General features: G+C 32.7%; 1 protein-coding gene across 1 annotated transcript in view; it reads left to right on the top strand.

Annotated features, from left to right (window-relative positions):
* LOC118203211 (immunomodulatory peroxidase-like) overlaps window positions 1-10,936 on the top strand; it is a 93,947-nt gene extending 83,011 nt beyond the window's left edge. The window contains exons 13-15 of the mRNA XM_085806669.1: window positions 609-711; window positions 4,903-4,979; window positions 10,784-10,936. Coding sequence (XP_085662795.1) covers window positions 609-711; window positions 4,903-4,963 — 164 coding nt within the window. The 3' untranslated portion in view covers window positions 4,964-4,979; window positions 10,784-10,936. The remainder of the gene's footprint in view (window positions 1-608; window positions 712-4,902; window positions 4,980-10,783) is intronic.
* Window positions 10,937-23,949: the final 13,013 nt, after the last annotated feature.

Genomic DNA, 23,949 nt, shown 5'->3' with positions numbered 1-23,949 from the left:
AAGCGAAAATACCAAAGAATAAACTTTTCTCGGATCGAAAGTCCTCTTTTTGGGTCCTTATTAAGGAATTAATTCAAAGGGGTTGCAAAGAATATTTTGTTAGAGTTTCACACAAGGTTTTTAAAGTCATTTTCGAATGCACTATAAGTATAAACGCCGCAGTCAGATATTTAGTTGTGGATAAAATACAGATTTAAATGATAATAAGAAGTGCTAATAAAAATTTCGTTTATGAAGACTAGCTAAAAACTTCATTGAGGAAGAAATCTGGAATGAACTGCTACATAAAAGCTTTGCGATGAAAAACATAATATTATTCACTAAACCTGGGAGTGTAAAACTAAGTTTCCCACTCAGTTAGGAAACTCTTTCGAGGAAAGAACTATATATCCACATTTAAGTTAGATAAAGTGAGTGCAACAGATTTTTAGCATTAAAATGTAATGAAGTGCATCGAAAAATGAATATGTATTAATGCACCAAGAATTTTATTTGCACAATTTCCTAAAAATTAAAAGTCAGTTACCTTTTTTACCTATGATTGCAAAATGTATTTTATGCAGTTATTTAAGTTTATGAAATTTTTAATTTATCTCTCTCTTTTCCAGAACAACTAGTTGAGATTAAAAGATCTACATTAGCCAGAATACTCTGCGAAACAACAAGGATAACAGAGATACAGATGGAACCATTCCGACCTCCATCATCAGAGTACGTATTTTGTGAAGTTCAGTAGTTGCATCATTCATTACAATATTTAATACCAAGATTTCATACTCATTTATGCAAATTTAAACATTGAAAATTGCTCTAAAAATGAGATTTGCATCCTAGAGCATGTATTATGATTTTTCTCAGATTAACCGGTCTAAAATTTATTTGTTGTTCGAGATTTAAAACAAATGCTATGCTTTAATACAACTAAATTTAACGAGGATGTGCTTAATATTTTTTATTGAATTAACTGCTCTTTAAGAGAGCACTCGAATATTATGGTCAGCTAATGATTATTAGACAATTATTATTCTTGAAGATTGCGTTTTCAAGACACACTGAAATACACTTTGAATAGACCTATTCTTCAAAAGGACACTCATGTTGTGTGGTGAGCTAATGATTATTAGAAAATTTTTCTTCTTTCAAATTGCCTTTTCAAAATGCACTCAAACACACTTTGGATTGAGGTACGTGAGCAAAACAAAATGACAGATTATGTGATTAGCGCAAGCTTTACAAATAAATAAAGCATATGAAAAGCGGATCATGTCAAATGAGTCTTGTCAACAAAATTAGGAACAATATAACGCATTCTGAGAGTGAGAAATAAGTTTTGAAAAGTGTTCATGCAAAACTTGATCTGTTATCAAAACGACGCCATAAGTTATATTTTTACAATCAAAACTTCTTGTTTTGCAGTTAAGAGATTAACTTAAGGTTTACTTTATATTTCCTATCCAACATTAAATGCACAAAATGTTAAGTCTTTTCCAATTAGTAGCCAAACTGATAGGTATGATAAATTTAAATTCCTATTCAATTTTCAAAGTTTCATTGTTGAAATCAAGATATGCATAGTCACAATATTCATCAACAGGTTGTTTTAATAAACAATTTTTACGACATAATCTATAATGTTATTATAGAACCATGTATATATATTTGTTGTAATTTCTGTTTTATCGTTAAGATAATTTTATTTTTATTTAAAATCTTTTCTCTTATTGTTTCCTCTTAAACTGTTAAGTTACCGGAATAAATTTGAAGTGTCTTTTTTTAAACGTAGAATAGGTGTATTATTGTAGAATAGTTAGAAATTTGTAAAAGGAGACATGAAAAATGTGCTATGCTCTGGCCGAAACTCGAACCCTGGACCTCTCAATCACGCTTCGAGTAACACCACGAAGACATGCATAAAAGAGGAAGAAAATACCTTATATCACATTTTTCATTTAATTTTTACAGATATTAGTTATGGAATATTAAGATTTAATATGTTATATTATTATCGTTTCACAAAAATATTGTATACATGTGAACTTTTAAGTAGATTTTAAAATAATTTAGAACATCTCACATGGAAAACTATTGCAGTTATATAAAAAAGTTATAAACTAATAAATTGAATGCTTTTATCTGGGGAATAACATAAAATTTTAAAAATTTGTTAAAAAATAAATAAATAGTTTTCAGCTTAATGAAATTTTTTTGAGATTTTCAATAAATTTGCGATATCATTATTTTAATAACAGGCCACAATTTTAAAAATATTTACGATATAAATATTCTGGTAGGTCATTCTTTAGAAAACTATACATTAATTAAGTACACAATGTTTCATAAAAATAAAACAATAATAATTTGATTTATCTTGTACCAAGTAAGCAAGTAATAAGAAAAAAATATATTTTGAGAAAAGTGCATTTAAAATTTAAAATGTTACATTTTTATCAATAAATCTTCGCACAGATACCTAAAACTTCCCACATTTATAGGTTCCATTCTATTTTGCTCATTTTTATTTATTTATTTATGTATTTATTTATTTATTTATTTATTTATTTAATTTTATTTTTTTTTTAAATCAGCCTATTTGTTTTTCTGGCAAATTTTGCTCTTGGTAGTGAGTGAAGTTTCGATTCACTTACTCGAGTCACTTCGTATCGAGCTTACTAAAACCTTCGATTGCATATTCACCCTGTTGTATGCCTATACAATTTAAAATATCTAGTAAGTCTCGAAACTCTCGGTATAACAGCCGTGCATGCTTCTAATTTAAGAGTAACATTCCCTGGATTTGTCTGTGAACATTCGTCTAATTGACACCCCTGGCTAATATTTACACCATCTGTCCAGTCCTAACGGGCACTGGCCATACATAGGTCCCTTTCCACTAGCAAATGCGTAAAAAGAATGCACCCATTATTGTACTTTGCATTCCCTGTATGTTATACGCATTCTTTCTGATTACGACACCATAGTAGTTTTTAACTTTGTCAAAAAAGGCATCCTTTAGTGAGTGACGCTGAACCGTCCACCGTTTTGTTTTCAATTCAATTTTCTAACCATGGAACCAAAGGCGATTCTGTATGTAACGTATGCATTCGTACTTAATAACACTGTTACGCTATAAATATCCTTCACATTTTAGATCACTTTCAAAAACACCTCCTGTTAATAGCAGTTTTGGGGCTTCCATTCACTCGATGTATGAACTGCTTTATAGTATTATTTTCGATTTCCTTTGCAACCTGTGTCATAAATCCTTTCCTTACACATTTACGTTTACGAGTACGGCTTCGATTATTTTCTCTCTCATCACTCTAGATAATTATCTCAGATGTTATCAGAAATAATCAAAGAATAAGATAAATCTAATTTCAATATATAATATTTCGAATGAAATTCAAACTCATACGCTAGAGAGAAACATATCTTTTTAAAATGTAAACAATAACAATACTGCATTTTATTTGAAGTGATTTCATTCTGCCATACTTATTACAGATACGAATTCCCTTTTAACCCTTTCCGACACGCTACCTTTTAAAGTCGGAGTTTTGATTAAAAAAAAAAAAAAAGAAAGAAAAAAAGTAGGCAGTCTATTTATGCCTAGAGGAGTACACAAGTAAAATTTTGCAAAGATAGCACTTATCGTTTTAATTCTGTGGGTGTGCCCAAAGTGGCACACTGATTAAATAGAGCTTCGAAAAGAGTGTTGAAACGGGCATTGTTGTCAATGAACTGACCGATGAGATGCGGAGAAAACAAAGAATACAGACTCTTAGTTGTCTTAGATTATTGGTGAGCCCGGTCTGGGCACAACTAAGGTTCGCCGTTTGATTTTAGGCAAAATTTTAAGGTAAAAATTTAAAACTAATATAGAATAAGGAGATTAGCATACAGCCAAAAAAATAACATCGAAATTTCTTTTCAAACAATTTCTTTTATACCCTAAAAAAATCTGGAAGATTTCTTTGAAAAATGAGGGTCTTAAAAAACTAAACATGGGTAAAATATATGGACTGGTTTGTGTTGAGCTGCCATCTACTATAAATAAAGAAGGTTCAGAGTAACCTATTGTTACCTATAAATTCTTTTTCATTCAATTTTTCTGTGCATACAGAAAAAAAAGTTTTAGGTGTGTCCAGACCGGACACACTGTGCCGCAAAGTGGTAAAATCCTATTAAATTATATTAAGAAAAAAAAACTTTTTATAATAATTTTTGACATTTTTTTGCTTATTAAATGTAGACTTCTGGGTTTCGCATCTTTATGGTATCCTTATTTTCTTGGTTTCTTATTTAGAAGCAAAAGCAAACTTATTTCGGAATGTTAAATAAATAATCTGTCCAACAAATGAGTAAAGGAAAACTGGCATTTTGGGACAAAATTGGTCTTTATATTGTTCGAATACCTTACGCATCGTTTATTTAAAATAATATTGTGTTCATTTATATGCACTAAAATTTAAATAATTAAAATGTTTAATTGCGTAATATTAAATTTTGGCATTTCTATGCAAAAAAAAAAAAAAAAAAAATTAACTTTAAAAGCAAATATTATTTGAAATTTTTGTTAATTTTCAAATATTCCTTTTTAAATTTATCCAAAAATTAAATTTCAACCGTGATGAGAGATGTATAAAAACTTTCTTGTTATTAACTTATTGTTAGATAGTTTATTAAATTTATTGTAAACTGATAAAGAGACGTGAAGAACAAACAGCAAGTTTTCAAATGAATAACTACTATTAATTCAAGAATCTTTCTATGAACTATTATTAGTTCATTGCTCCAAGTATTGATCGCTAAATTAGAATAGTTTATTTAAATATTTACTTTTTTTCCTCATGAATCAAGATTCATTATCAGATTCATTACAAAGTTCTTTTTATTTTTCAGTAATCCTATTGTTCCTTGTGAAAAAATACACAGGTTTAATTTTTACCTCTGGAAGGAATAAACTGCCAAAAAGTGTGGTAAGAATTTTATAATTTTTATTGCTACCAAAAACAATTCAATATTTTTTACAAAACAATAGAAACGTTATAGCGTTTTTTTGATAATATTTGTTTATACAAGTTGTAAGGTTCCTTTGTGTTATATTAAATATTTAGTTTATATTTTGGGTCTTCACTATCCTTTTTCCTTTCTGTTTTGCTGCCAGAATGCAAATCAGTTTCGTGTGCATTTAAGGCGAGGTTTTTAGAGCGTGTTCTGCTTCTTAACGCCACATTACTAGGTTGTTAGATAAGATAAAATCTGTAGTTTTCGGCCTTAGATTAAAATCGCCTGTATTGAATCCCTTGGCCTATTAAATTGAGCCAACTTCGCCTTGAATTAAATAGTGTTCTTTAACCCAAACTAAAACTGCAGAGATCAATAAACATGGAAACATTCTATCCATTGCTAACAGAAATGAAAACATTCAAGCTGGTAGAAATATAATGGAAGATAAAATTAGTAATGTTAATGAAATCAAATATTATCTATGCCGCCCAGCCGGGATAGTGGCTGACTGTCGTACGGAAGGGCCCAAATACCGGAGAAGACATGGATGTTTGTAAATGTATATCGTCTATGCGGCATGGACACACTCTATATATGCGGCCAACAAGTCCTCTGGAGAGGTTAGTGCTAGGGAAAGAAGGGTGATAGACCCTCGGGATGCTTCGTATTGAAATTGGAGTCAGAGCGGAGCTGAGCAAAGTCGTACTGTCACCTCTATGGTGCTCATGGCTCTTGCCAACAACAGGCGCAATCTTGCACTCATACTTGCCAGGATGAATTTCATGGGCTTGTGCTGATGTTACTGTCAGACAAGTGAGATAAGTCTCAACAACAGCATATATTACCTGTGACATTAGAGACTACGTCATCTAAATTATCAAAGATTAATAGAAATGAAGAAAAACTCATTACGATTCGAAAATGGAAAAATTTCCAAAACCAATAATGAATCACGCACATTAGAAAAAATGGCACGAACTTCTTATAAAAGTGTGAAATTTAAGCAAACTGAAGATATTTTAGAACTATGGCATATCGATTTAGTTGTACCAATCGACAAGTCAATAGATGGAACTTGTTATTTTCTAACAGTAGATGATTACAGTAACTTTGTAAGGTTTATCCTAAGTTTATAACAAATATTTTTTAAGCTCCTTTCCTATCTCTTCTAATTTCAGCTAAATTCCTTACCAGAATGTGTTTTTAGAATCGCTTTAAATGCAAATACGAATATTTAAGTCGAAGTTCCCAGAGTTTCTGACTAGCGCGCGTTTGCCTTTTAACCACATTTCTTTAAGCTGTTACTACGCTCGACCGTATTACGGTCCCTTGATAGCTTCGCTAGCTAATTCAACATTTAGGGGCCAACTAGTTAGATTTCTGTTAGCTTCGGTTAAATCTCTTTAGTTAGTCATTAGTTAAGTTCTTATTTCTTATACTTTTGAAGTTTAAGCCCACGTTGAGGCTTTACTGTACGCCCTGACAAAGGGCGGACTGTATACCTTTAGTTTGAGCAATAAAGGGTAATTAACCCTTCTTGAGTTTTACGTTTCTGTTTCTGGACTTAAGCGATTATTCGCTTAGCAGTTCACTAGGTTGCTCCACACTTAGTTAATTACATTTAGTCAAGAGGGAGGAGTACTACAACTTCATGTTTGTGATTACAGTTGAGAAAAAGAATGAAACTGCAGAGTGTTTAATAAAGCTTACTACTAAAGATTAATGCAAACAGAAAAGAAATAAAAAGGAACTCACTGTGATAATATCAGTGAATTCTTAGCTAAAAAAAGATATTTTTGGAAAAATGGGACTTAAACACGAACTTACAAGGCCTTACATTCCAAAGAGCATCAAAACGTTGAACGTTTTCATCGTACTATAATCGAAACTGCTAGAGTAGTGTTGAGTGATGCAGAATAACCGATAAAAGTTTGGAGTGAAAGTGTTAAATTAGCTGTATATGTGATTAACAAGAGTCACATGAAGGATAAAATGTTAGCACTTTATGAAGGATATACAGAACGCAAGCCTAATATTACTTAGTTAAAAAAAATTTGGATGTGAAGCATATGTTCAAATAAGAAAAGAAAAACGTGGAGAGATGGATGTAAAAGCTCAAAAAGGAATTATGGTAGGCATAAAGAAAAAAGCATACAAAATTTGTACTCCTGAACTAAAGAAAATTCAAGAAGTGAGAAATGTAAAATTTAGTGAGCAGAAATTCTGATAAGCTTTACTAAAAATAAATTGCTTACATTTCAATAAAAATCAGATATTATAAGAATTTATTATTTTCTACAAGGATCAAACTAATGACAACGAGAACAGTTTAGAAATAACTGACAGAGATCACAGAAAAGATAATGATCAAGAATCTGAGAAAATGTTACCATCAAACCCCAGATGATGAACACGACAAAAACAGTTCATTGAAAATGACAGTCCATTTAAGTAACTGAAGGAAATGGTATTTATGAAAATTTTAAAAGATAACGCAGTAATGCAACACAAATGAAGAATTACCTTAGATATGTGAAGCTATGGAATCTGATGAAAATCAATTTTGGCTACATGCAATACTAAAAGAACTGACTTTCAGTGGAGGCTAATGAAGCTTAGGAATTAGTTGAACGATCCACTGATAAGAAATTTATTAAAAACCGTGGGATTTTCACTAAAAAGAATCAAAAGAGTAATTTAGAAATAATTTACGATCGATACTAGCACATTAATTATTTTAAATATTTCTTTGTAAAAGAGGATTATGAAATGAATCTAATCATGCCCCAGTTTGAGTTTTCTATAAATCAAGAAACAGATATTTTAACAAAATATCTATCTGCCTAGAGTAAAATTAAAAGATGAGCCTATAAAGTGTGGACATAGTGGAGTAATTAAAATTAAGTCTTTTAGCACAACTAAGGAGAAGAATTGATAATATTTGTTTATAAAAGTATAGTTTTAAGTCTTGGCAACAGTAATGTTTTTCTATATTGGAGACTGTGTTAATGTATCTGGCATCAGTAGAGAATGTTATAGTTTTGGAGAGAGTGGTAGTTCTTACTATGATAAATCTTCTTTAATAAAGATTTTTTTATGCATTAATTTTCAATGTTTCTTTTTGGTGGTGCTTAGCATAACGTTTAGAAGTCATCAGCATTTTTAAATAGCGAAAGATAATCTGAACCACAACTGCGGTATGCAAAAATTGTAATAAGACGTTTTTCGATAACCAGTTCTTTAGCAATTGAGGCCCACCAGCGGCCGAGCGGTAAAGTCGCTGAACACTGGTAGTTCGGCCCAAGGTTCGAATCCCGCGAACGGGCTGGCTGCATGGGTGTTTTCGTGGTTTTCCCCATGTGTAACGTGCATACGAGCCAGTTTCCCTTAGAAAGTCCTCCACGAAAGGCATCCCTCCCCTTAGGCAGATAGCCCTCGTGTGCTTTGCCATAATTAAATACACCACACCACACCTTAGCAATTGAGATTAAAATATATGAAGTGGGAAATTATTATACTACGTAATTAAAAATTTGAGCAAATTAAAGAAACCTTAGCCATTTTGCCAAGATTTGAACTCTTGTATGCATATTGTTACGAATTTTGTATTTAGATAGCTAATTTTAGAAGAATTGTAATTAAAATTGTTTTATTTCCCCGTGCAATGCAGCGCGTGATAAATTTTAAGCGAAAGCTAAAGTAAAAGTATAAGGGCACGTCCATTTAACATTGAATAAATGAATATATTTTTTATTTGTATTGAAATTCAATAAATGTAATTGATTACTGTGTTAGCTGTAATCGTAATTCCATCCTCTTGTTGGTTTCTAGAAATCTCGAGTAGCAAAGATATTACTAGAACTCTCTCGCGAACGATTGAAAGCAGAGAGAAATATCTCGGCTCAGTTCTTAAGTTAGCTGCTGCTGTTTTGGTTGCGAGTTCAGCGAAAGATCGGGTTAGCTTTCTCTTTGGATTGTGTTCTATTTTAATATTTTTAGTAGTTTAAAGTATAACTACTGATTATATTGCATGATATTTTGAACACTTATACGATAAACTCTGAGGAAAATTCCGGCATTCTGTTTTATTTCTTTTGATAAGAAAATAAATTTTATTTACCTTTTATCGGACTTGTGCATTCAATCTATTACGAACCCGTACGCAGGTAACAATATTTTGTATATGATGTTTAAAAAACACTGAATGATTACATATTACCACGAATTATTGAAGAAGAGATCGGAATGTTGTATAGCATTGCATAATCCATATTTTCGGTATTCTAGCTACATCTATCGATCTTTGAGTTTTGACAGCTTGACTCAGGTTCATATCTTGTCGAATGGGTTTTTTAATGGTTTTTCTTACCTTAATGGTTTCATTTTTTAATGATTTTCCTTATCTTGACGAATGCATGCTAATCTAGTTACATTTAATTTGCTTTTCATTTCTGTCAATGGTTGTCATTGGGGCCTGAACACATTGGTTTGCCCAGGAGCTTATAATGCTTTTAAAATGGCACTGCTTATAACCTAACTCTAGATGCATCATTCCGAGACAGATTACTTATCAATGAAGCTAAAGTGGTTCAGTCATTGGCGAATTTCCCCGCTTCTATAGAGGCTGGAGCAAAAATCTGCCTAAACGTTAAAAGACTGGGATTATTGGGAATTGCCTCTACGATCAACTTTTGATTTTACATAAAACAAACTTTCATGATACGCTCTTAAGGTTGCCAAAAATTTAATAGTTACCGATCGGTTCCCTGTTATTTCTTTAGAAGTCTTTTGCAGTCGTGTAGTACCTGTATCCAATGGGTACAATTTAAATCTGTCGATTTTAGCGTAGATGCTATAAGGTAAAGCAGTCAAATAACTATTTTTACTGTATTCTCATTTGAATTATAGTTTTAAAATGTTGTTTCTAATTTACATATTTCTTCTCGGAACCAAAAGTTCATTCTCTCAATAGAATGTTACCAATAATATATTACCGATATTATTTAATAAATAAAATTAAGACTATTTTGATTTGAGCAGAGTGAAAAGTTCTTCTATTATTATTATTATTTGCTGTAATCGATTGAGTTTATTTTAAATTTGCATATGCAGCGCTATAATGATGAAATTATAATTATCAATTATTCAAGTTTCCTAATTATGCATTAAAATATTCTAATGCATTTTAAGAAAAGATTAATTTATGTTAATTTAATCATAAATGTATAAGTGCACCTTTTAATTAAGAGGAAATTTTAATCTAGTTTAATAAGTGTGTTAAAATTATTCACTTTACTTATTTCTCTGAAAACTGCAATTCTACTTTGCACCTAAACCTACACTGAGTAGTAAAATTTCAACTTGAACTAAAATCCTAAAAATGTAGATTATTTGAAAAGAGCTGTACGTTACAAACAATAAGATAAGTTTGTCTCATTTACGCTAAGCATAATGACATGTCAGAGAAAACCAAACTAAACAACAGAAAATAAAATTACAAATATAATTCCAGAATGCATTCCCTTATAAGTAATGTCAGGTAAACTACTCAGTTTGACTGCACTTCTAAATTGGATTCAATAAATCGTTTTACTCTCCAGTTGGACTAAAATGCATAAATTAGAATCGAATTAAACTGCATAAATGGCAAGTTATTGTTAATTGTCTATCCTAGAAGAAATTTATAAAAATGAATTTAAAAATTACAGAACATAAACCATTTCTAGACAAAAAAAAAAAAAAAATTAATGAGAATGATCTTTTTCTTTTTCAGACAGAGTCAATCATGTTTTGGCAACAATTATTTCCGCATGGAATCAATTTCCAGAGTGGAAGCACACGCCCATCTTATTTTAAATGTAAAACTTTTTGTTTCGTTGTACTATTTAATGATTTGTTTGAAATAAAGTTTTGTACAAAAGCTTTATGTTTGATTTATTTTTAATACGCTGCAGTGACCAATTCATTTAACATTAATTTTACTTCAATTTCTTCTGCTTCATTTTATTTTGATGCAATTTCCGTGATATATTCCTTTCACGAAGCTGCCAGACAGTAAAATCTGGAAAAGTGTTATTTTCACCAAACACGGGAACGCAAATTTCGTGCACAATTAAAACAGATAATGATGCCAACCCAATATCTTACAACCAATAATTATATATATAAATAAGAGCTGATTGTCCATTTTTATTACCTTAAAATTTAAAGCATTTTTTACTGCACATGGTAAGTAAAACTGGGTTTGTCTTCCTTCAGCAATGGATATTCAGTGGGATATATTAATTGCTGAAGAACAACAAATAATACTCCCAAAAGTAATGAAAATAATACTTCTGGAGGAAACAGTCTAGAAGAATTTAACGCGTTTATCAAAAATCTATTCTTGCAACTATCAAAAGTAGTAGCAGTCCCAAGCAATGGCTGACAATTTAAGTATGGATCTTGAAGCACTTATGATTTTCTCCAAATTTAATCATGCGTATTACACCTCATAAAGTCAACTCAACTAGCATACAACATATACTCTACACTAAATTTATATACTATAATTGTAACAGCATCAAGAATTATATTACCGATGTCAAAGATTACATCAACTCGCAGACTTAACATAGTTCTTCTAAATCTAAACGAAACGCATCTCCAATCGACGGACTAATTTAAAATTGCTAATTTTTATGTTTTCCGTTAGGATCGCATCCACAACCAAGGTGAAGGCACTGTCATCGCCACAAAAGATATTTAAACTGTTCGAAATTTCCACTACCTAGTTTACAAAGTCTGGAAGCCTGAGCTTCTATTTTCAGAAGTAAAGATATCGATTACTTAATTGTATCTGTAAACAAGCCTCCATCTAAGCCACTTAACACACAAGGGATCTTGATTTCTTCGTCAATCTTGGCTACCCTACAATAATTGCCGGCGATTTCAACCGTAAACCCTTAAAATGGAACTCCAGGAACACAAACCTGGATGGATCAATTCTGAATAACTGCTTACTACGCCCTGATATTAATATTTTTGCTCCTACCGAACCCACACACATCCCTACCTGCCTTCACGGATCTCCTGATATTGTTGATATTATAACGATCAACGTTCAATAGGCATCCTACATTTACGTGAACAACAATCTCGCTTCTGACCATCTGTCTGTGTATTTCACTCTGCATAGACTATTTATGGTCTTCCACCTTTAAAATCTCACATCGACTGGAATAAATATAGCCAAATTCTCAGCGATTTTATTGGCTGCTTCGTTCCCATATAACAATAATAAAGATTTAAACAACACCATTGATTATTTTAATAACCATATCCGTACCGCCGTTAATAGTTCAAAGTTCACAAAAGCTAACGAAGATTTCACTCTCCCCCTGCACATCCGGCAAAAATTTAAAGATAAGAATCGTCTCAGGAAAATAGCGCAAAGAACTCAAGACCCTTGTGACAGGAGTCTTTTTAATCAAGCTAATACAAAACTCAGGATATTAATGAAAGATTATATAGACGACAACTGGAACAGATCTGTAGAAAGTCTTTCTCATACAGATCGTTCTGTGAGGCGGATCGCTCACGCACTAAGAGGAAATGAAAATCGCATTGGTCCAATTAAATATGATAACAAAATTCTACATAACCCTGAAGAAATAGTCGAAATTTTGGCTAACACTTATAAACAGCAATTTAATATCAATTACTTTCCAAACCCTAATGATAAAAATGTTCGCAATCACGTGACGCACTACATCCAATCAAATAAAGACGTCAACTATAGCCCGACTTCCTCTAGAGAAGTACAGAATCTCATCCTTAAACTTCATCTTCGTAAGGCCTGTGGTTATGAAAAGATTTCCCACAAAGCTATTAAAAACATACCTAAAAGAGGCATTTTCTTAATTACGAATATCTTTAACGCCTGTCTGAGGCTCAACGCCTTCCCACAAACTTGGAAGCACGCAATTATAATAATTCTAAAAAACCAACCCAAAAACGGTTCTTACGCGGAAAAATACCATTCTATCAGCTTACTTCCTTCAGTTGCAAAATTACTTGAAAAAATCATCATAAAAAGAATCCAAATTTTTATCCAGAACCACAGCATACTCAAAGATCACCATTTTGGCTTTCGCCACAGCTTCTGAACTAACCAGCAAATAGCAAGAATTGTAGAATACAGCGATGAGAGTTTCAACAAAAAAGAAACTGTCCCAGACATTATTCTGGATGTAGAAAAAGCGTTTGATAAGGTATGACATCATGGCCTCCTTATCACACTCATATCCGAAAATTCCCCCCCCCCACCCCAAGGCTCATTATACTTATTCCAAATTACCTAAATTCAAGAACTTTCCAAGTGTGTATCATAAACAATCTTTCCACCGCTAGAAAAATCATAGCTGAAGTACCTCAAGGTTCTTTCGCCCACTCTTTTTAATCCCTTCATTAATGATATCCCGACTGTCACGAGCGCTGTAACAGCTTGCTGCGCTGACGACACTGCAATTTTGTGTAAATCTTTGAATCCTCACCTCGCTACCAAAAACTTAGAAAACGCAATAAATTAATTTTCTCCCTGTTTTCAGGCGTGGAAAGTGCAAATAAATTCTCAGAAATCATCAGTCGTGGTCTTCAATAATAATAATAATAATAATAATAATTCTCAGTACTCCGTGAAGATCTAGAAGAAATTACTATGAATGGCATTGTAATCAAAAAGGAACCATACATCAAATACCTAAGCGTCTATTTAGACAAAGATTAAATTTCAAGTATCAAGTGACCTCAATTCGCAACAAAGGACAGAAAGCGTTCATATCAATCTATCCTTTAACAAGAAAAAATATAAAATTAAGTTTTAAATGTTTATTATATCTACAAAGCCATCCGGAACATAGAACTATTACATGCTGCGTCTGCCTGGGCCTCCACTCTCGCACGAACTGACACAAAATAAGCAACTTCTAAATAAACATCTTCGAATCTTTATAGAATCACCTCGGTTCGTTCTAAACACTGTCATACATCAAGGAACAATATTAAACCCAATCAACAGTGAAATTCTCAAGTTATCTACCAAATTCTACACAGATTGTGACTATCATCTAAACCAGCGGTTCTCAACCTTTAGACTAACGCGTATTATCTAAACAAAAACTGAAAAACTTTAGGACCACCACTACATTTTACAATGATTATTTTTCAATTTTTCAATAGAAATATTTAAAAAAATATATTTTGCCATTCGCACAACCTGTTGACTATTTGCATTAAATATGCACACATAGAACATATTAGATTAAAAATTGGTTACCATTTTAATTATCAAAATTTAAGTTATAAACCTTTCATTTTAAAATTTAGTGCGAAATTCGGGCCTGTTTAAGAGAGATCAAATTCTCACTGTCTGACCTTATTTCACTTAGTTTTAACACTAAATTAGGATCCACTTTTATTTATTTATTTTTTTTTAATTTCATTTTTCAAATATAACACGGAAGACAATTCTTGTCCACACAAATAGGTTGTTCAAAAAGGCAATAAAAATTAATAGCTTTATTTGAAATGTCTTTAAATTCCTTTTTTGGGTTCAGCCAAAAGTTAACAAGTGTGTCATTTCTGAAATTTTCAGTTACAGTTCGATCGCAGGAAATTTCTATCAATTTTTCTTTCTCTTCGGAAGACAAAATTTCAGGAACATTTGAACAGAATGGATTTCTACTCCAATTTTTCCTTTTCACAATCCTCAGCAAAATATATGTTGAAATTATTTATCGATGAAAAACAATGATTCTTAACGTCGAATATTAATTCTTCTTATATGTTCAAATTATTTTCTGTTAGAAAATTTTCTAAAAATGCTAAAAAGCTTAAAATATTATTATCCAATTCTATGATTATTAGCTCGAGATTTTTTATCATTGCATTTATTTTATCTCTAAATCTCTAATGACAAACAAATTAACACAGTCATTATAGTCCTAAATTTAATTCATTTAACTTTACAAAAATATCAGTTGAATATGCTAAATGCGCCAACCATAATTCACTAAATAATTTTGCAATTCAAATTTTGAATCACGGTGGAATATTTGAATTTCTGATCGAAGTTCAAAAAGACGAATAAAATCTAAACCTGTAGATAACCACCTTACTTCGGAATATATATATATATATATATAAAGTGATTTATGTTGACTGTCCATCTCTTGACATAAAACCGTAAATAATCTTGAGTTTTAAAGTTCGGCTTTTGATAAACCTAAAAATTTTCACAGCTTGATTCAAAACGATTTTCAGGTTTTGGGGGATTGTTTTGACTATTAAAGATTCATGATGAATGGAGCAGTGAGTAAATTTAGTTTCAGGTGCGACTTTGTTTATCTGAGAAATAACACCGGAATTTTTTCTTGTTAAAGCCCGAGCTCCGTTAAACAATTCACTTATTCCAAGGGATATACTATTTCTCAAACATAAAACTGTAAATTACTTTGAAAATTTCATTTGCAGTTGCTATGTCATGAACAGATTCACAAATAAATACGCTTTGGCAATTCTTTTACTTTCTTCGAAACGTATGTAAACTAATAATTGAACAAAGTTCGTTATATCAGTACTTTCATCCAGTTGCAAAGCAAAATATTCACTGTGTTTTATTTTTCGAAAAAGCGACTCTGTTATGGAATTTGTCATTTCATGAATTCGTCGACTTACTGTATCATTTGATAACGGAATATTACTAAGTTCATTAACGCTTTTTCGTTCAATAATGTTGAAACGATATCTTTGGTTGCTGGTAATATAAGTTTTTCTTACACAGTTTCAGCCTACCCAGTCTTGGCAATTCTTAGGCTTTAGCTTCCAAAGCTTTTTCACTTGAAGTAACAAAACCTCGAACTCCGATAATTTCCTTTTAAAATATTGTTACATTTTTCTCTTCCTGACACCAGTTGTTACGTTATTTTCTTCCTTTACGTTCGTATGGGGTTCGTAGATTTGGAGAGAATAACGATGACACTGGATGAAGCTCCCGACTCTGCTCGGTTGTTCTCAGAACTTCACGTACTCTCGAGACTCTCCACGCTACAACTCGCGATGCACTCAACGACACACGAGCACAGCTCCCGACTCTTCGGTTCAGTTGTTCCCGGAGCTCAACACGCTCTCTCGACGATGCACTAACCGCGATATACTACGAGACTCTTGCGGTGCACTCGACGACCCGGCTGTCAACTCGATCCACTCCGCAGGGACTGATGCGCTCTAGACTATTGCACTCTACGAGGCACACACACACTGACTGACTGCGGACCAGCAGGGTTTAAATAGCTTTCAACTTGTGTTTGAGAATATTCTAGGCTAAACCGGTAAGAATTCGTTCCAGAAGGTTCTCCATCCGTCCATGGCATATCGCCGATTTTGTTGCTAAATGGGCGATTTCTCGCTAAATGTTGCAACCCTGCCTTCCCTTGCCATTGCTTTGCGGGGAAGCCATCTCACTGCGCCTTTACATTTCGCAACAATATTCTTCAGATTTATCCTTTAAATTGGTATGCTTTGATTCAAGATGTCTTTTAAGAAACGATGATTAATGACGAAAAGTTCACGGCAAACAAAACATTAAGGTTGAGGGTCCATTTCAGCTCCGGGCCCACCACCGGCCGACCAGTAACATTGCTAAACACTGGTAGTTCGGTCCGAGGTTTGAATCCCGCGAACGGGATGGCTGCAAGGGTGTTTTCGTGGTTTCCCCCCATGTTTAACGTGTATACGAGCCAGTTTCTCTTAGAAAGTCCTCCACGAAGGCATCCCTCCCTTAAGGCAGATAGCCCCGGAGTGCTTTGCCATAATCTAATAAAAGCAAAACCATTTCAACTCCATTCCATGTAAACCCAGATGATAAATAACTTTCATTACATTTTCTATAAGCAATTTTTCTTTTCAAAATTCTTAATGCTAGTAGATTGTCCTGGATCCATCACTTTTTTGCTCAGTCGAACTCAGCCATTTTTCCATTTTTAAAAATCTGTGTTTGTTTAAATGCACAAAATACTACACGTTCTTAAAACAAACGATGACTTTCTCAAAGTAGAAAAGTAAGGAATACAAAGCAATAAGAAGACAAAATACCTGCTGTTCGAGACAGATAATTGAAGCAAATAAATAAATAAAAAAAATCTTAATGGTTTCAGATTTTAAACTACGTCCGAAGGGACTTTTTTTAACGATTTGTCTGTTATCTTTACTAAATATCATGTTCTTTGCACTTAAACCATAAAATTCAGTTCAACAGCAATGTCGCAAAATAATTTTAAAATGAGCATATCTTTAGAACTTCCGATACACAGTTCCGTGCGCTGGAGATAAAAAGAGCGCCCCTCGGAGAGTGTTTTTATTGCTCAGTAGCATCTCCGTTCTGCGGGACTAACGCTTCATGCGTGCGCAGTGATATGATTCGCTAGCGTAATTGGCTGGCATCTATTATACACCATTGGCGATGTATCATAAGATTGGCGATTAATGTTATTCCGTTAAATATTGTCACCGCTAGAGTTTGCCCTGACTTACCGGTTTACTTGTGTCTTATATTTAGTGTGATTATTATTTATAAATTTGACTAACCTAAAAGATTTTTGTGAATTTGTATATGTAGACTAAAAAGTTCTTCAACATAAACAACACCCATTTTCTTTCGCTACTTCCAGCTATTGACAGAATACTTGAAATTTTATTCCACAAGAACATTTTAAAGAGATGATAAAAAATTGTATTGAAATGAACAATTTATGGTTTGTACAAGGGCAACTCACAATATTTAACAAAGCTATGTTCATTATGGAAAGTACAAATGCAACTGATATTGTCAATGAAATTGGAAAAAAATTGTGAAGAAAAATAGATGCAAAATTTCAGTCATTTCAAAGAAAACACATTTCATTGCATAGTGCCATTTAAATGATAGAATACATTTTCAAGCATGCAATGCACACTGGCAGAAATCAAAAGAATATTGTCAATTATGAGCATCATAAAAAATTGTTTGAAGAAAGAGGTAAACTGGCTGAATCAACAGTAAAAGCTTTACTAAATAATTATAAAAATGCAAAATTAATAGTCATCTAAATTGTAGTGAATTTTTTCAATACTGTTAAAAATAACAAAGTTCACACTAGTGATAAAAACACTAGACACTAATGGTAAATACTAATGAATAATATATTGAGTTACTAAAAATTTAACTCATTGTTATTTTTTGTTAAGAACTTCTTTATTTAGTCTTTTCAATCCTTCTTTATTTTCCTTTTTTCCTAGTAGTTGCTTTTTCACGTTTTATTTTGTGTGCGAGTATTTTCTCAATATTCTGGTTTGAGCAAAAAATATTATGGTAAGCCTAGCCATTACAGGATCGATGAAGAATAAAGTGTAGGTGCTTTAATCAACAAGAACAAAATATAGATATATAATACAGTCAAAAGTCTTTAATCCGGACTCGTCGGGCGATTTTGGATTATCGGTTTTTCCGGATTATAGATCATCAGTTTAAATCTGGTATGATGGCATGCAGAAATTATAAAATTTAAAAAAATGAAACCATAATTTATGAAATAAAGAGCAATTATGATCTAAAGGGTATCAAAATTTACAAAAAAAAAGCTTAATATTTATTTGTTTACTTTATTAAACATTTCTCTCAACGCGCGCATGCGTAAAGAATAGATTACGCATTCAATTAGTCGAAATTAGAAAATTGCAACCAGAAAACTATTTGATGTGTATTTGTGATATTTATAATGATGAGGAAATTGATTTAAATGATATCGGAGTACATCGAGATAAAACACTACATTTAGTGAGGAATTATAAACCGAATAATATAAAAACTGAAGATGAAGATAGTGCTGACAAATCAACTTACAGTTCACTGCGTGCCGCGACGTTACCCCCCCCCCAGCCGAGCAGCTTGAAATTGATAAAGAGATTTTGGAATGGTTAGAGAAACAAATCACCTCTCTTGTCAATGTCTTCATGCCGTTATCCATTTTTTGCAGCAATTCCACTTTTTGTTTAATGGACATCGAAACATGCTTTTGCTTTGTAGATCCTTTGGCAGCTCCAGAATTGGAAACACTTTTTGACATAATCGAAAGTTCAAGCTTACTTTTTATAAAATTGCTCTAACAGTCTGCAAAAAATAATAAGCCGGATCCAATTCGAAGATTAAGAAACAATGCAATCTGCAACATTAACTGAAATAGATAATTAGGTAATTTTAGCTTAGCTTACACCATCCGTTATACATTAAACGCGCATGCATAAATGCATCATGCACACGCGTAAACGCACATGCACATGCGTAAAGGTATTATGCACAGAAAATTTGTAGCTTTGAGGTCCGGATTATAGATCATTCCGGATTATGGACGTTCGGATTAAAGACATTTGACTGTATAGAAAAAATATAAAGATAAATATAAAATCTGCATTAGAAAAAAATTAAAAAATGAGTTTCAATTAATTCATTATAGCAAAACACTCAACAATTATTTATATGAGAGATGCCTTTGTGAAAAATACAAATTCAAATAAATTTCAAAAGAAATTTTATAACAGTAAATATAAGATGGTATATCAAACAAAAATACATTCGGAAATAAATATGAAATAAGGTTAAGTGAAGCATTACAGAAACCTACAGTATTAATTTAAAGCAATTCAAAAAAATCAACACGTCAACAAAGAACAATGTCTATTTTGAAGAAAGAACAATGTAGGCTTCCGCATAAGCTTTTAAGTCCCGAGTAAATAAATTCCACATTTCTGGGTTTAGCTGAATAACAAATCAGTAATTCTTAATGCAAACAGTAGTGAATATTTATTTTTTGGAATATGAATACTTTTAAACATTTAGTTTTTGTATATGGATAAAAAACACAGCACACTCACTTTGCAGCATTATAATGCGTGCCTGAGACGCTACTCCATTGCTCACTTTTAAATCGTTGAGTTTGTTAATCAAAAATTCGTTAAAGTTTTACACAATATGGAATCGATAATAAAACAAATTCCAAATTTCAAATTTGGACTTTCAGATGCCCATATTCACAATAGTATTAAGTCATTCAAATTGGATGGCTCTAGGTACCGTTGTTTTATCACAATGCGAGAAACTTACATACATTTACGCAGATTCCCCATTTCAAATTTGAAAATATAATGCTGAATTTTTGTTGTTTGACTTCTGAATTAGTTGGCGTGTTATTATGTCTTGAAAACAATAGTCCTTCAGAGACAAAGCCCCTTTGAACTAAAAAATGCTTCTAATTGAAAATACAGCAATTTGACACTGGAAATGGTGGTGATTTTAAAAGTGCAGGCATACTAATAAATCGATCAATTGATTTGAGATCTTTTTATAGGGACTTATTTTTATTTCCTACTAGCGGAAGTCCCCCGCGGCAGTTAAGTTAGATTGAGAGTAATGCATCTAACAGAGAGAATGATCCCACTATAATTATTCTAATAACGATGCAAAAAATACGATTCATAGTCATACATTTTTTCTGTCTGATACGATATGGAACCCACATAAGAAATTTCGATAGAAAAATAAACTAATTCTCTCTCATTATATCAGCAATATAATTTTGCCCGCAGTTTTTAATGATTTTCGTCTTTCTAATCAAATGGTCGTAAAAGCTCAAGTTTCATCCAATATTTCACTTATATTCAATTTTAGGCGATTAAATGTGGCAAAATAACTTATCATAACTAATCAGAAATCAATAACATGAACAAACAAACAAACAGACACTCTTCATTATATATATATTGTAAAACTTACAAACTTTTGATTAACAAAATGTATGATTTAAAGCGAGCAACAGCAACACTTCTCGAAATAAAGCATTTTTATCTCTAACGTGCAAAAGTATTGCCACTTGGAAAAATGAGTGCGAAAATTAATGTTTGGGAGTTTTTAATTAATATCTCTGATTACAGTCGTTAGTAGTCAAAATGGCTTCCCATGAATTTTTGGAATCGGGAATAATGTATTTAATTTTTGGCAATGCTATTTTTATTTCATCGCAAGACTTCGAAATTTTTTATTAACAAACTCTAGGATTTGAAAGTAAGCAGAGGAAACAACTTTCGAAATAAAGCAGATTTTCATCTCCAGCTTGCAAGACAGTTGCCACTCGGAAAAATGAGGCCGGAAATTATCATTTTTCCGAGTTTTTAATTAATATATCTGATTTTAGCTATTTTTTCGAGGGAGGGTGGACGTCCACCTTTTCCAGGACCCAGAAAAGAACTGTAGAAAATTTGGTGACGATGTCTATAGTAGCAACTGAGTTATTAGAGGACAAACGCACAAACTTTTTTCTTTATATATATATAGATTAAATACAACATCCATTTCTATCACTCTCTTTTAAAAACATCATTTATGACAAATTTTGTTAATGTGATGGCTAAAAGAATATTTGTGAAAATAAAAACGGATCATTTTGCTAAAGTCTATGAGTGGCTATTAACCTCGAACAAAGCTTGCATAAATTTACGAGTATTAAGAGAAAAAACTTTTACGGGATATTGGGTTATTTAATTTTTGAATTTAATATTTAAAAATACTTTGTTTCTTTGTGCACCATCTATTTTCTCCTGTGTACCATGCTGATCGCGTATCGCGAGAACCGCTGATCTAAATGACACAATTCAAAGCATCGGTATGTACAACCCTACTACCTAAGCATACAAGAGACTACGTACAATTCACTATAATCCAAATTGGTAACTACTGATATCTCTGCATCAATTTTTTTTCCTGTATATATTTACTTGGTGAAGCAGGTCTTTGGGGCTTTTCTTTCTCCTTATTAAGCAGGTATAGATTTTATTATTTTCAATTTGAGTGATACGAAGAGGACAACGGATTGACTTAGCCAACACAAATAAGAATGAAGTACAGTTCGCACCCAGGTGAACCTTAAAACTATTCAGTAGTAAATATTATATTTTCGCATTTTATCATTCTGTGTTGTATAGTATGCGTAATTGCAACATCTTCAAGTAAAAATACTATCAAATATTGCTATATAATTGCTTTAAGAAATGCAATAGTTCATCTTCAATTGTACATAAAAGTTTCTACACGCAGGTCTTCCATTACTTGGATTTTAAGGTGTTGTTACTTACGTTTACCATAGGGGTTAAGATTAAAATTGGGAAGTAAAAGCCATAAACTACCTATAAAAATGAAGATCCCACTTCACTAGAAGAGCAGCGTTATGACAGTGTGTTCTGCCTTCCAGCCATATTGTTGTTCATAGTCTAATCTTACTGCTACTCAGTGTATTGTAACATGCCTGCTAATATTGCTGATATCTTAAATATGCACTGCTTTACTAGGAAGACTTTCTTCAAAGAAAGTTTTCACTTTTTCCTACTTTGCCAACACTTCTTTAATCTTACTGGAGAGATGGCTCATCTCCTGTTCTCTTTTCCCCTAACAAAAGCTCTTCTCTTGATGCTGCTCTTTCTGAAGTCCTTTAAGTTCGTCTGTAGTAAGCTCCTCACCATGCTACTCCACTAACTCATCCTGATCCATACTTTCCCCAAGAGATACAATTTCATCAACTAACTGCACTGTGCTGTCCAGAGGCTGAAGATCGAAACCTAACACAAGAATACTCCGAGGCCACAGTTTTTTTCTTGCTGTATCTGGAGTCCTTACTGAGACTTCTTCCCAGGCCGTATCAATGAGGTTTAAACAATTCAGGATGTTCAAAGCTATCCTTCCAAAATTCTCTGAGGGTCAGGCTTGTATTTTCGGTCACTTCAAAACACCTTTGAAACAAGGCCTTCACGTACAGCTTCTTATAGTTGGAAATAACTTGCTGGTCCATAGGCTGGAGAAAAGAAGTGGTGTTGGGAGGAAGAAACTTGACTTTCATGAACTGAAATTCCTCCAGCAAATCATCTTCAAGCCCTGGAGGATGTGCAGAAGCATTATCAAGGACAAGCAAAGCCTTGAATGGCAACTGACTTTAGTGAAGGTATTTCTTCACTGAGGGACCAAAAACTTCATAGACCAATTGATGAAAAATTGGCCACGTTATCCACTGTTGGCCCATTACATCACATTTAGTTGATTTTTCTGCACCTTCCCTCTCTTGAAAACTCGTGTATTTTCTGAATGGTATACAAGCAGCGGCTTAATTTTACAATCTTCATTTGCGTTGGCCCAAACAAAAGGTTTACCCTATCTTTCATTGGCTTGTGGCCAGGCAAAGATTTCTCCTCTTGCATGTTGTATGTCTTTTTAAGCATTTTCTTCTAAAAAAGACCTGTTTCATCACAATTAAACACTTGCTTGGGAAGAAACCCTTCACTAGTAATAAATTGTAGGAACTCTTGCCGAAATGTATCAGCTGCAGCTATATCAGAGCATGCCGCCTTCCCATGTCGCACAACACTGTGAGCACAGGTTCTCTTTTTAAATCTTTCGAAACATATGCGGCTTGCCTTAAATGCCATCTCATCTTCAGTCATGTACCTGATGTTTGTCGGAGAAGGTCCAAGAACAGATTCTTAGATTTAGCGCAAATGATAGCTTCTGACACCGAATCACCTTTTAACTGCTCGTTAATCCCCACCAACAACAGCTTCTCAATGCCTTCTAGTTTTAGACAGTGCTTAGAAGTAATGGTAATTCCTTTGCCCACATCAAGTTTCTTAATTTCTTCCTTTTTCAGAATAGTGCAGATCGTCAATGTCGTACTGTTTTAAGTCTTCGCCAATTCCAACACTCTTACACCACACTCATGTTTATCTACGACTGCTTTCTTAATTTCAATGGCCATAGCTTCCTTCTTTTTCTTTGCAGCACTAACTGTGGCAACAATCTTGGGAGGCATCGTGAAATAATTATTTTTA

The sequence above is a fragment of the Stegodyphus dumicola genome, chromosome 12 (genome assembly GCF_044657685.1).
Source record: "Stegodyphus dumicola isolate Sdum_Otavi_A_Nest chromosome 12, ASM4465768v1".
NCBI lineage: Eukaryota > Metazoa > Arthropoda > Arachnida > Araneae > Eresidae > Stegodyphus > Stegodyphus dumicola.
This window is presented reverse-complemented; position numbering and strand designations above follow the sequence as displayed.